Raw genomic sequence first — 12,222 nt, 5'->3', positions numbered from 1 at the left:
ATAACACCTTAATCAAAGAGTTGTGTTAGAACCATAGAATCCCTACAGCGCAGAAGGAAACCATTCGGTCCATAGAGTCCGCACCCACTCTCCGCAAGTGCATCTTACCCAGGCATTTACCATTGCCAACCCATCTAACTTTTTCATCTTTTGGACACTCAGGGGCAATTTAGCATGGTCACTCCACCTAACCCGCACATCTTCGGACTGTGGGAGGAAACCGGAGCACCTGGAGGAAGCCCATGCAGACACGGGGAGAATTTGCAGACTCCAAACAGTCTGCCGAGGCCAGAATTGAACCCGGGTTCCTGGCGCGTGAGGCAGCAGTGTTAACCCACTGTGCCACTGAGAATCGAACCTGGGTCCCTGGCGCGTGAGGCAGCAGTGCTAACCCACTGTGCCACTGGGAATTGAACCCGGGTCTCTGGCGCATGAGGCAGCAGTGCTAACCCACTGTGCCACCGTGCCGCCTTGAGTATTGAATGTGGGATATAAGTTTGCTACTGACATTGCTAATTTTTTCACAATTAGATTGCAGAATTTGGAAATGGCAGCGAGACCATCCATTGATCTCTGTCTCGGTAATGGCAGTCATTGAGTTAACCTATCCGGACAGTTAGTTGTGCGCAAGCCAGTGGTTTTATATTTGGCACTTGGGATAATGACGGGGCTGAGATTAAACAAAATGGACAGGGAATTGAGTAGGGAATTGTCGGTCGGATGGAATTACACAATTAGATGAGAGGAAGTGAGCTGAGTGGCTAAAAGACAGAAAGCATGTAAATTAGAGTAACAGACGCAGGATTTGCCCTTGACCCTGGTGCTAGGCCAGCTCATTAAGTGGATCAAAGTTTTAAGACACTGATAAAGTGGGTTATTTGGGGTTGAAAGGGGTCCATTAAGATTGGTTTGGCATCTGTGTTCATCTTGGGCACAATCCAGCCCAATTTAGAGACTATGTACAAGGCACCACTCCAAATGAAAGGGTCACTGGTAAACATGTTGCATTGATTTTCAGGCAAGAGTACAGTGGATAAGTTGTCTTCTCGGCCCTTTGGCTAAGATCAAGTGTAGTATGGATTGGATGCTGCACTTGGTTGAGGTCATTAGGTTACATTGAAGCTTCATATGTTTCATATGAAGCAATTTTTAAAAGCAGCATCTCGGCCTTTTGGCTAAGATGCAAATGAGCTCAGGTCTTGGAGGAGGGATTGCTTTCCCTCCTCCAATCAGCTGGGCTCATGTAGATCAGGCCCAGGACAGGGTGATTTGGTCGCTCACCCTGTCTTGTCAGCCTGGATCGGAAATGTCTCAACTTGTTGAGACTCTGAATTGGATTTGATTTGATTGAATTGGAAAAATGCAAAAAAAAAAGTTGTCTTCTTTTGTACTTTTTGCGCAAGATTGGAAGTTCTGGGCCTGAATTTTCTGACTGTTCACGCCAGCGGGATTTTCCCATCCTGCTGCAGTGCTTGTTGCCAAATTCTCTGTCTTTGCTGCGGGAGCGTGGTGTTAATGGGCGGTAAGATCGCACGCTTTGTCTTTTTCCCCGCTCACTGTACTGTGAAGGGATGGTTGCAGCTGGCAGTGCAATGATATGCTGAGAACCCTTCTCCTTTTCTTGTCCTTCTGACAGTTCTTCTCTCCTGAAGGAGCTGCCCCCTGGCTGGGCCACCTTCCCAGACAGTTTGCCCTCTGGTATCTCGCTTATGTCGTTTTTTTCCCTCTCTCATTGGTGGGCCAAACTCAACAACTCAAGAAAATTACAGTCAAGGCCACCATACTGCCTGGGTTTACAAAATCCTACTAACTGTCCTGGCTTGAGATAATTCACACCTCTTTAACCTGTGATTATCCCTCTCTCCACTCACACTGTCTGTACCTGTAAAGACTTGATTACCTGTAAAGACTCACATTCCAATCATTCTTCACATTCCAATCTGTAATTATGTTGCAGTTGTGTCTTTGCCTATATATGCCGTGTTTGTGAACTAACCTCCACTCACCTGATGAAGGAGCAGCGCTCCAAAAGCTCATGATTCCAAATAAACCTGTTGGACTTTAACCTGCTGTCGTGAGGCTTATTATTGGAAATAGCGAGCCTTGTTGATCCGGCAGTAAGGATACTCTAGTAGCAAGCAATAAAAGAGCTAATTTCACAAAGTAAATCAAAGAAATGGTTTAATAAAGAAACTTCATTACTCCACCACTTGGGCCATGCACGGGCCACAAATGCTCTCCACGATCCCCATCTGCTTTCTATTTATACTGGGTCAGCTGACCACCACATCATGTTGCCATTGGTTACATTGTCTGCTGGTCAGCTGACCCTCACAAAATGTTACCATTGGTTACACGATAACAAGCCTGACTCCTCAAAGTGCTGGAAGTGCCATTAATATTAACACTCGCAAATCTCATTGATTTGATTTATTATTGTCACATGTATTGGGATGCAGTGAAAAGCATTGTTTCTTGCGTGCTATACAGACAAAGCATACCGTTCATAGAGAAGGAAAGGAAAGGAGAGGGTGCAGAATGTAGTGTTACAGTCATAGCTAGCGTGTAGATAAATATCAACTTAGAGAGTTTATCGCCGGGATTCTACCGTCCCGCCCACCACGGGAATCGGAGTGGGTGAGGGGGCGGACAAGGGAAAGTACTGTTGACCTCGGGTGGGATTTCTCGGTTTCAGGTCAAGCGAGGCCGTAAAGTCTTGCCCGTTAGAGTTTTAAAAGCATAGAACGAGGGTAAAAGAATTGGAGGGTATGGTGGGGACAGGTTGCAAGAAGTCGCCACGCTCCTGCGCCATCTTGAAAATATTGTATTGTTTCTCACACAAAATTGGACTATGTGCCACTTAATGAGAACCAGCGTATTGTACTATGAAGTGCACAATGTATAGTCGTGCTGGTAAAGTTGTGTCTCTTTTAAGATCTAACTGCCGCTAAGTAAACTCTGGGTGAGGTCAGTCAGAGCTTAATTGCTGCGTGGTGAGCATCGTTGCTGATTGAACGGTTCTTGTACTTTTCCAGCTGCAGTCAATGACCACATTTTTGCATCTGGAGCAAAGTGTGATATTTGGCATCTACCATGTCCCCACTTTGACAGATGCATGTTAGATGCAAGATGTACAGATGTGAATATAATGAAGGATGCAGTTACATAATATTGCTCTGCACCCTTTATTGCAGCAGACCATAAGAGAGCATGTATTGGCCGTGTTACATGGCCATGAGACCACTCTGATTGCAACATTAAGTGTAATGTGAAATGAAAATCAACAATAGACAGATCCAAATGTCAACATAATTGATGATAAAATCGTCTGTTGTACTGAAAAACACTAAAACATCTGGCCTTCCAGGCAAAGTGAAATCTTATTCTGGGAATACTGCTGTGCAGAGCAGCAGTAGATGATTCATCGCAGGCCTTTACCACGCATCTGTTATAATTTTGATATTGAAGTTGTTCTGTGAAAGTTGTGGTTGAATTACTCATCAGTGCCATCAAGCAGAAAATAAATTGTGATTTTTTTTTAAACAGCACAGATACATTTCCTAAAACTAAAAGGTTTCGTCACTGTAAATGGTTTGTGATGATCATAAAAGGCAAATCATTTTCTGGAACTGTTTCTGAAGCTGCTTCCTTCTCCAAACTGTTGTCACGACTGGAGGTATCTTGTTCCCCAAAGGCTGCCCATCATCTACAAAGCACAAGTCAGGAGTGTGTTGGAATTTTCTCTTGGATGGCTCCACAAGCCAGCTATCAGCCTATCCTGGAATTATATGGCACTTCCTTCATTGTCACTGGGTCAAAATCCAACCTCCGCCCCCTCCTAACAGTGCTGTGGGTGCACCTCCATCATATGGACGGTTCAAGAAGGCGGCTCACCACCACCTTCTCGGGGGCAATATGTGGGTGGCACGGTGGCACAATGGTTAGCACTGCTGCCTCACAGCGCCAGGGATCCGGGTTCAATTCTGGCCTCTCGGGTCACTGTCTGTGTGCGAGTCTGCACGTTCTCCCCGTGTTTGGGTGGGTTTCCTCCGAGTGCTCCGGTTTCCTCCCACACTCCAAAGATGTGCAGGTTAGGTTGATTGGCCATGCTAAAATTGATCCTAGTGTCAGGGAGATTAGCAGGGTCAATATGTGGGGTGGCGGGAATAGGGCCTGGGTGGGATTGTGGTCGGTGCAGACTCGATGGGACAAATGGCCGCCTCCTGTACTGTAGGGATTCTATGATTCTATGAAATGCTGGTCTATCCAGTGACACTTAGATCCCAGGAATAAATGAAGAAAGCGATATCCAGATTCAATTTTTGGAGTTCACTTGCGATGTTTTAATTTTTCATGAATATGCAGGCCCACGTGACTATAGGAGTTGAACTGTGTGGACATCTGCCCAGTGATCAGCTTACAAGTACAGGACAATGGACAGTTCACAACTGATGACCTAGTGAATGGGGATCAGAAAAGGATACCTAAGAATTAGACAATTGATTGGCCTGGCTTTAACTCGCCTCTATATTCACTCGTGTCAATATAATTCTCCACCCTAAGCCTCTAAAATACTGCCAATGGCTGTACAGTATTTGGTAGAGGTCTAGAAGTACACGTACACTGCACTACCAAAAGTTACACGTGTGAGCAAAGTACGTTCTGTCAGTTAGGTGGATTGGCCATGGTAAATTGCCCCTTAGTGTCCAAAGATGTGTAGGTTAGGTGGATTGGCCATGGTAAATTGCCCCTTAGTGTCCAAAGATGTGTAGGTGAGGTGGATTGGCCATGCTAAATTGTCCCTTAGTGTCCAAAGATGTGTAGGTTAGGTGGATTTTCCCCTTAGTGTCCAAAGATGTGTAGGTTAGATGGATTAGCCATGGTAAATTGCCCCTTAGTGTCCAAAGATGTGCAGGTTAGGTGGATTGGCCATGCTAAATTGCCCCTTAGTGTCCAAAGATGTGTAGGTTAGGTGGGTTGACCATGCTAAATTGCCCCTTAGTGTCCAAAAATGTGTAGGTTAGATTGATTAGCCATGGAAAATGTATGGGGTCATGGAGATAGGGTAGGGGAAGAGTACCTGGGTAAAATAATGTGTCAGAGTTGGTGTAGACTCAATGGGCTGACTGGCCTCTTCTGCACTGTATGGATTCTATACTATGATTCAGTATGTGATATGACACGTTTTAAGGCAAGTTTGCCAATGCCTTGCTTGGGGCTGGGGAATCTATCCAGCCTATGTTGCTACTAAGCAAGACTTGCCACTGAGAGTGAGGACGGTTAATGTTACCCTTACATTTTATAGCAACTACAGTCATGGCTGATACAGGTACAAAGCCCATTAATCAACCTTTAAGGCTTTACATAGAATTTACAACACAGCAATAGGCTTTCCAGTCCAATTGTCCATACTGGTGTTTATTCTTAACTCAACCCTTCTCCTACTTGACTTCATCTAACCCTATCAGCTTCTGATTATATTGTTTTCTCCATCACATTATCTAGCTTGCCCTTAAATGTATCAAATGGCTGTTTAATACCATGGCAAAATTGAACCCTGGTGGATGAATGGACCTGAGCAACATGGCAAAGTTAGATGGGCTAAATGGACTTTTTCTTGCTCCTACTTACATATGCTCACCCAGAGAGTGGTGAATGTGTGGAATTCACTACCACAGAGAGTAGCTGAGGCCAAAATGTTGTGTGATTTCAAGAAGAAATTAGCTGTAGCTCTTGGGGCTAAAGGGATCAAGGATTGTAGGGGGAAGGCGGGATTAGAGTATTGAATTTGATGATCGGCCATAATCAAAATGAATGGCGGAGCAAGGTAGAAGGGCCAAATGGCCTCCTCCTGCTTCTATTTCCCATGTTGGTGTGAAAAGAACTACTTATCCTGTAAGCTAAAATCCTTTCTAGGTGGACAAGATATATTTTTATGAAAATAATCTCAAAAAGTGACATGGTTTAAGGTATGAGGGGCAAGGTTTAAAGGAGATGTACAAGGCAAGTTTTTTACATTGAGGGTGGTGGGTGCCTGGAACTCACTGCCGGGCGAGGTAGTGGAAGCAGATACGATAGTGATTTTTAAGGAGTGTCTTGACAAATAAATGAATAGGATGGGAATGGAGGGATATGGTCCCCGGAAAGGGAGGGGGTTTTAGTTCAGTCGGGCAGCATGGTCGGTGCAGGCTTGGAGGGCCGAAGGGTCTGTTCCTGTGCTGTAATTTTCTTTGTTCTTTGTTCTTATAGAGCCATAGAGGTTTACAGCATGGAAATAGCCCTTTGGCCCAACTTGTCCATGCTGCCCTTTTTTTTAAACCCCAAAGCTAGTCCCAATCGCCCGCATTTGGCCCATATCCCTCTATACCCATCTTACCCATGTAACTGTCTAAATGCTTTTTAAAAGACAAAATTGTACCCGCCTCTACTACTACCTCTGGCAGCTTGTTCCAGACACTCACCACCGTCTGTGTGAAAAAATTGCCCCTCTGGACCCTTTCTTTTCTCTCCCCTCTCACCTTAAACCTATGCCCCCCTAGTTTTAGACTCCCCTATCTTTGGGAAAAGATATTGACTATCTAGCTGATCTATGCCCCATTCTTTGATGACAAACGGTATAGCCTGTTTAGCTTTGAGGGTTATTGTTCATTTGATTTACTTGTATCTTTTCCTTCTCTTCTTTTCCCAGAGACCCTTGGAGAAACCTGATGGGCTGGACGTGTCAGATCAGAGCAAAGAACACCCTCAGCATCTGTGCGAGAAGTGCAAAGTCCTGGGCTATTACTGTCGCCGGGTGCAGTGAGTGGCGCTCAAGACCTCGTAGCCACCGTCGTCACTAACCCTACCCGCCCATACGCCTCCCTCTCCCAACACTGCTTACGAGTCCTCCGACCACACGTCCCGTCGAAAGATCAATTCGCCAAAATCTGGCTCAAAGACAGAAAGCAAAAGGGGCCTTAAATTGGTAGAACGTGACTCTTTCCTCCGAATGTGCATATTTCCAGGTTGTATTTATAGTATTAACTACCAGAATCAGTATTAGCAATAACAGTTTAAAGTGGCACCTTAAATGGGGTGTTTTGCCTACTCCTTGTTTACAGAGACTTTGTACCAGGAGCCAGTGTGAGGGGGAAGAAGGAACTGGGCTTCAAAGGCTGATATTTTAAACCAAACCCCTTCTGTGCCAATACTAATCCATAAGCCGATAGTACAAGTCCGTTTGCTGTGAATTGTCACATCATGGCTTGAGAACTTTGACCCCCCCCCCAGCTCTTTGTGTCAAGAAAACTGGCAAGCATCAGTATTAGAATAGCATGCAGTAAAATATGGTTGTTGGCAAGTGAAGACTGACAAAAATGTGTCTGGTATTGTGGAGAATCAAGAGTAGGCTGAATAGGGAAAGAGTCGTGGTTAACTCTTGGGGTACTGAATAATATGTTTGAACAGTACGGCACATTATCACAACTCCCTGGGCAACCCATAAAGTAACTACAGTGGCACAATATGATACTGTGAATTTCTATAAGAACTTTTAAATCCTGAAGATAATTTTTATCATTGAACACTAGTGCCTCCTTAATTCATGCCATTAACTTATCTTTGGAGTTCACATTTTTAAATGCTATTTTATCGCCCCCATCGTTTCAAAAATAAATGTTTCTTTTTCCATGTTTTGGCTGTCCTCCCCTTCCCACAAAGTAAATGCACGTTTCGTCCAAGTTCGCATCAGGTTCTGCTCTTTCCCACTGCTGCTCTGGGACTGGCTGCTAAGTGGTTCAAGACTGCAACCTGGAGGGAGAGCCTCCCTCGCTCATCCTCCACAATGCCTGACCTTTGTTTAAGTACCTCTCCCCTGACCATGTGTGGATTGAGTGAGCGAGTGAGGGGAGGAGGGGGAGTCAGAAGCATCTCGTATTGTACCACAGTCCGTACGTTCATCACAGAAGTGTACTGCCACTTCTCCAGGGCTGTCTTACCAAGCGACAAAGATGCTTTGGGGAAGAGGGGGAGAACGAGCGTGCAATGGATACCATTGCACGCTCGTTCTCCCCCTCTTCCCCAAAGTATCACACTGTTCCCAGGTGTGTGTGAGCGTGTTGCACCCCAGTGCTGTGATAACCCCCAAACCATGACTTAGGGAGCATGGCGTCACAGTGGTGAGCACTGCCACCTCACAGTACCAGGGACCCGGGTTCGATTCCCAGCTTGGGTCACCATTTGTGCAGAGTCTGCACATTCTCCCCGTGTCTGCATGGGTTTCCTCCGGATGCTCCGGTTTCCTCCCACAGTCTGAAAGACGTGCTGATTAGGTGCATTGGCCATGCTAAATTCTCCCTCAGTGTACCCGAACAGGCACCGGAGTGTGGCAACTAGGGGATTTTCACAGTAACTTCATTGCAGTGTTAATGTAAGCCTAATTGTGACAGTAATAAATAAACTTAAATTGAAAGAAAGACTGAGACCCTCCTAACCCAAGATCATTGATGTAAAGATCTATCAATGAACCATCATCACAAGCATCATTTTCTGCTCCCTTCCCCAATGAGATACCAAGTTATTTATTAGATTTTCTATAAGTTTTGAGACATGCCCTTCAGGTTTCAGGTCTTGCAGCTAAATTTCTGTGTCGCACTCGTTAGTGATCGAAAAATAAGCCCATTCGTGAAAAGCCTTCAGTCTTTAAGTTGCTTGAAAAAGGTACAACAACTCCACCTTGTGACCTTAAAGGGACACACCAAGATTTCACATAAATGCACATTATCAGTAGGCCAGCACTGAAGGCTGGATTTCATAGTCCGTGCCAAATGAACGGCACTTGCTGTGCCTTGCACTTTCCCACAGACCTTCGGAAGATTTTTGCATTTGAGCTTGCAGCTAGGAATCCAGAACAGCCCCCTGCCCTCCACAGGGAATGTGGGACCTGTACAAACAAGACAAGTAACGGCTATCTCAGCAATCGGATAGAATAGTCTTTAATTAAGGTGCGCAGAACCTGAACAAGGCACTGTTAATTAGAATATTTAATTCAATATCCAATCATGTATAGAACGCAAAACGGAGTGAAGGAATGAAAAATGGGATGAAGAGAGAAAGATAAAAGGGACAGAAAGAAATTTAAAAAAAAAGATTTTAAAACTTTTTAAGAACTCCTAACAATTGTTAATATTTGAGGGAATGATATATTCCACACGTGTAAATGTTGATTCTCAGTGCCAGAGATGTTGTTTTCCCGTAATTAAGACTTACTGCGCTCTTGAAAAATTACTTACACTTGAATGGGCAAGCTGCAACTTTCGCTGGTGCATTTTGTGTGCACCTAATGCACAGCCGTAGCCACTTCAGCCCTTCCATGTGTTTGAAAGGCGAGTCTCATCGTGAGGTCCCAGTACAGCGTAGCTCCCGGTGGAGCAGGACAACTCCGACAGATTTTCAGGTTTAATTCTGCGTGTGCGGCCCCTGGAATTCGCTGTCCAATTTCATGTTTAATAACAAGTGAACAATAATGGGCCATCCATCCCTTACTTTCACTGGGGAATCCCGGCCATTGTGTGTTGTACATGGATTGATAACACTGTGAGTGGCTCAGCATTCACTTCAAAGTGAACCGAACTACATAAGAAATAGGATCACAGAGCACCAACTCTTCCTTGTTTCATCTAAACATTTTTGAACAAAAATTGAACTCCTCAGATAAATTTTAATTGGAATAAAAGGCCTTTTTTTCCCCTCATGCAATGTGCCATTACTTCAGTGTGCCAGGAACTGTGATCTCTTTGCACTGTCTTGATGCCTTACTAAGACGAACAGTTGCCTTAAAAGTTTCCTACGTTAAGCCATTAAGTTAATAAGATATAAAATGGAAACTGTCAGGGATATAAAATAACACTAGAACTTCACAGTAAGTCAGTTGACATCTGTAAAGGGGAAGAACAAGGTAATCGAATATTTTGGGTCTACTTTTTCACCTTTCCATTCCCCCATCCCACCTTTTTTTCTTTCTCTGCTCTTAACATGCTCTTAATCTTTCAGACCAGTGCTAATCAAAGACTCTTCACAGATGCTGACTGGACTGACGTGCGTTTCAAGCATTTACTGTTCCCCCCCCCCACTGCACACACTATTCATTCTGTTAGATAAAGCATACTTGTTTAATGGGTGATGGTTGTGGAGTCGGAAGCTTAATTTTGTCAATTATTCCCACGCCCACCCCATCCCCTTGGAGCCCAGCACCATTCATTCACTTTTCTGGATGGTCGGGTGAGGCACGAGCCCCCCCAGCCTCGCCTCATGGCACTCTTGAGTGAGCTGTCAGTTTATGAGGGAGAGGGATTGCGTTAACCAGCTGCCTGTAGGGAGATGCCCCAGCCTTTGCGCCTTGTTGCTGCCACACAAACCAACACTATGATTGAGAACTCAGCTACTCGGAGTCAACCAGAGCATGTCCCATCACTGTGGTCCTCAGGTGGTTCAGCTACTGATGCAAACAGTTAAAACTATTCTCGTGTACGATACTTGGGCATATCTGCAATCAACGAGACGGCAATGAGGCGGATCAGACGGTGGTTAACAAAGATTGATTTGTTATTGATTTGCATCTTTACTGTTGCTAACCGGACTTGAGATGAAATATTTTTCTCGTGTGTGCACATGCTCTCACACTCAGTCAGTCATGGAGCAATATCGTGCATACATGCAGAAGTCCATGACACCCTCCACCACCCACCGCCTCCCAACTCTGCCTCTCTCCTCCTGGGGGCAGTGGGGTGGGGCAATGTTATCGGTCAGTGTAAGGTACGGAATGATACAAAGTACAGCTTCCACCCGCAGCCCCTGAAACCCAGTAAGTACAAGAATGTACTTGATTGCCCATTCAAGTGTAAGGCCTGTTCGACCTCAACAACAAGCCGCACTTTCTTCCTTTTGTAGAGAGATTATCACAGTGCCAAATGAAAAGTGACACAGTGGTTAGCACCACTGCCTCACAGCGCCAGAGACCCGGGTTCGATTCCCGGCATGGGTCACTGCCTGAGTGGAGTTTGCACATTCTCCCCGTGTCTGCGTGGGTTTCCTCCGGGTGCTCTGGTTTCCTCTCTCAGTCTGAAAGACGTGCTGGTTAGGTGCATTGACCCAAACAGGCGCCGGAGTGCGGCGACTAGGGTGACTTCATTGCAATGTTAATGTAAGCCTTACTTGTGATTAATAAATAAACTTTAACTTTTCATTTTAACTTTGAGTAACAAACCATGGCCCAGAGGAGCAAGATGAAATAACTACCTGATTTGCAGGCACTTTATTCTTGGTCGCGACTGCGAGACAGACTGCACACGCTAAAAGGTGCTTGTGGCAGAGCTAGGGTGATGAGAGTCCTACTGTCCCCCTCCCGCACACTTCCTTCTGACAGAACTATTAACTCAGTACCCAAAGTGTTAACCTAGACTGACATGCCAGGAAACTGACAGGAAACTTATACGCTAAGTATGTGAGTATGGAAGTGAGGTTCTTAAGGGACAATCATGAAAATGAAGAGTGTGGAGTTTTTAGCTTTTTTGGATATATTTACCCATATATGATGTATTCTGAAATTTGCTTGCAGATGTATTTATCTTAAGTATTACTGACTATATAGTCCTTTTGTTTGGATTTTTATACTGTGTGTGTATTTTGGAAACCTTCTAGATGTTAAAAATTTTAATGTTAACAAATATTTCTTATGAAGCCAAGGTCCTATCTCTCCAAGTTCCTGTTTATCTTTGCAGTAACCTTTTTTGTATATATTCAGGGGACATGAATTTTAGGGTCCGGTTCTTTTTGGGGGTTTTCTTTTAAAATAATGTGGATTTTTTTTTTTAAAAAGGATTTTTTTTTTCAGAAGACCTTTTCTACTAAATTACTAACACAACTGAGAGTTTTCTTGAATATCTTACAAACCAAGGTTATAGCCAAAAGAAAATATTATTTATCAGAGAAAATTCTCTTTTTCTGCAGGTCCTTTATCTGTATAAAGTATGCAACCAGAGTAATCTGACTAGGAAGGTAAATAATGATGTTCAAAACAGATGATTATTGTATGAAAGTTGGTACATAATTCTTGGGGGGAAGAAAAAATGAACCCTTACAATTCTTGAAGCCATATATAAAATCGGGATGAAAATATTATCAGTATTAATTAACCTGCATTTATTCCAGCGTTTAAACTAATTCTAGATTTATTCTATTAATACA

General features: G+C 44.2%; 1 protein-coding gene and 1 non-coding gene across 2 annotated transcripts in view; both read left to right on the top strand.

Moving 5' to 3' along the window:
• The window catches only part of zcchc24 (zinc finger, CCHC domain containing 24), a 221,902-nt gene extending 213,920 nt beyond the window's left edge, over positions 1–7,982 (top strand). Inside the window, exon 4 of the mRNA XM_078199274.1 lies at positions 6,689–7,982. Coding sequence (XP_078055400.1) covers positions 6,689–6,802 — 114 coding nt within the window. The 3' untranslated portion in view covers positions 6,803–7,982. The remainder of the gene's footprint in view (positions 1–6,688) is intronic.
• LOC144480370 (U2 spliceosomal RNA) lies at positions 1,039–1,235 on the top strand. Its single transcript, XR_013495655.1, has one exon. It is a non-coding gene; the product is annotated as a U2 spliceosomal RNA (small nuclear RNA).
• Positions 7,983–12,222: the final 4,240 nt, after the last annotated feature.

This window comes from Mustelus asterias, chromosome 28 (assembly GCF_964213995.1).
Source record: "Mustelus asterias chromosome 28, sMusAst1.hap1.1, whole genome shotgun sequence".
In the NCBI taxonomy this organism is placed as follows: Eukaryota; Metazoa; Chordata; class Chondrichthyes; order Carcharhiniformes; family Triakidae; genus Mustelus; species Mustelus asterias.
Note: the sequence above shows the minus strand (reverse complement) of the source record. Positions and strands in the feature narration are given on the sequence as shown.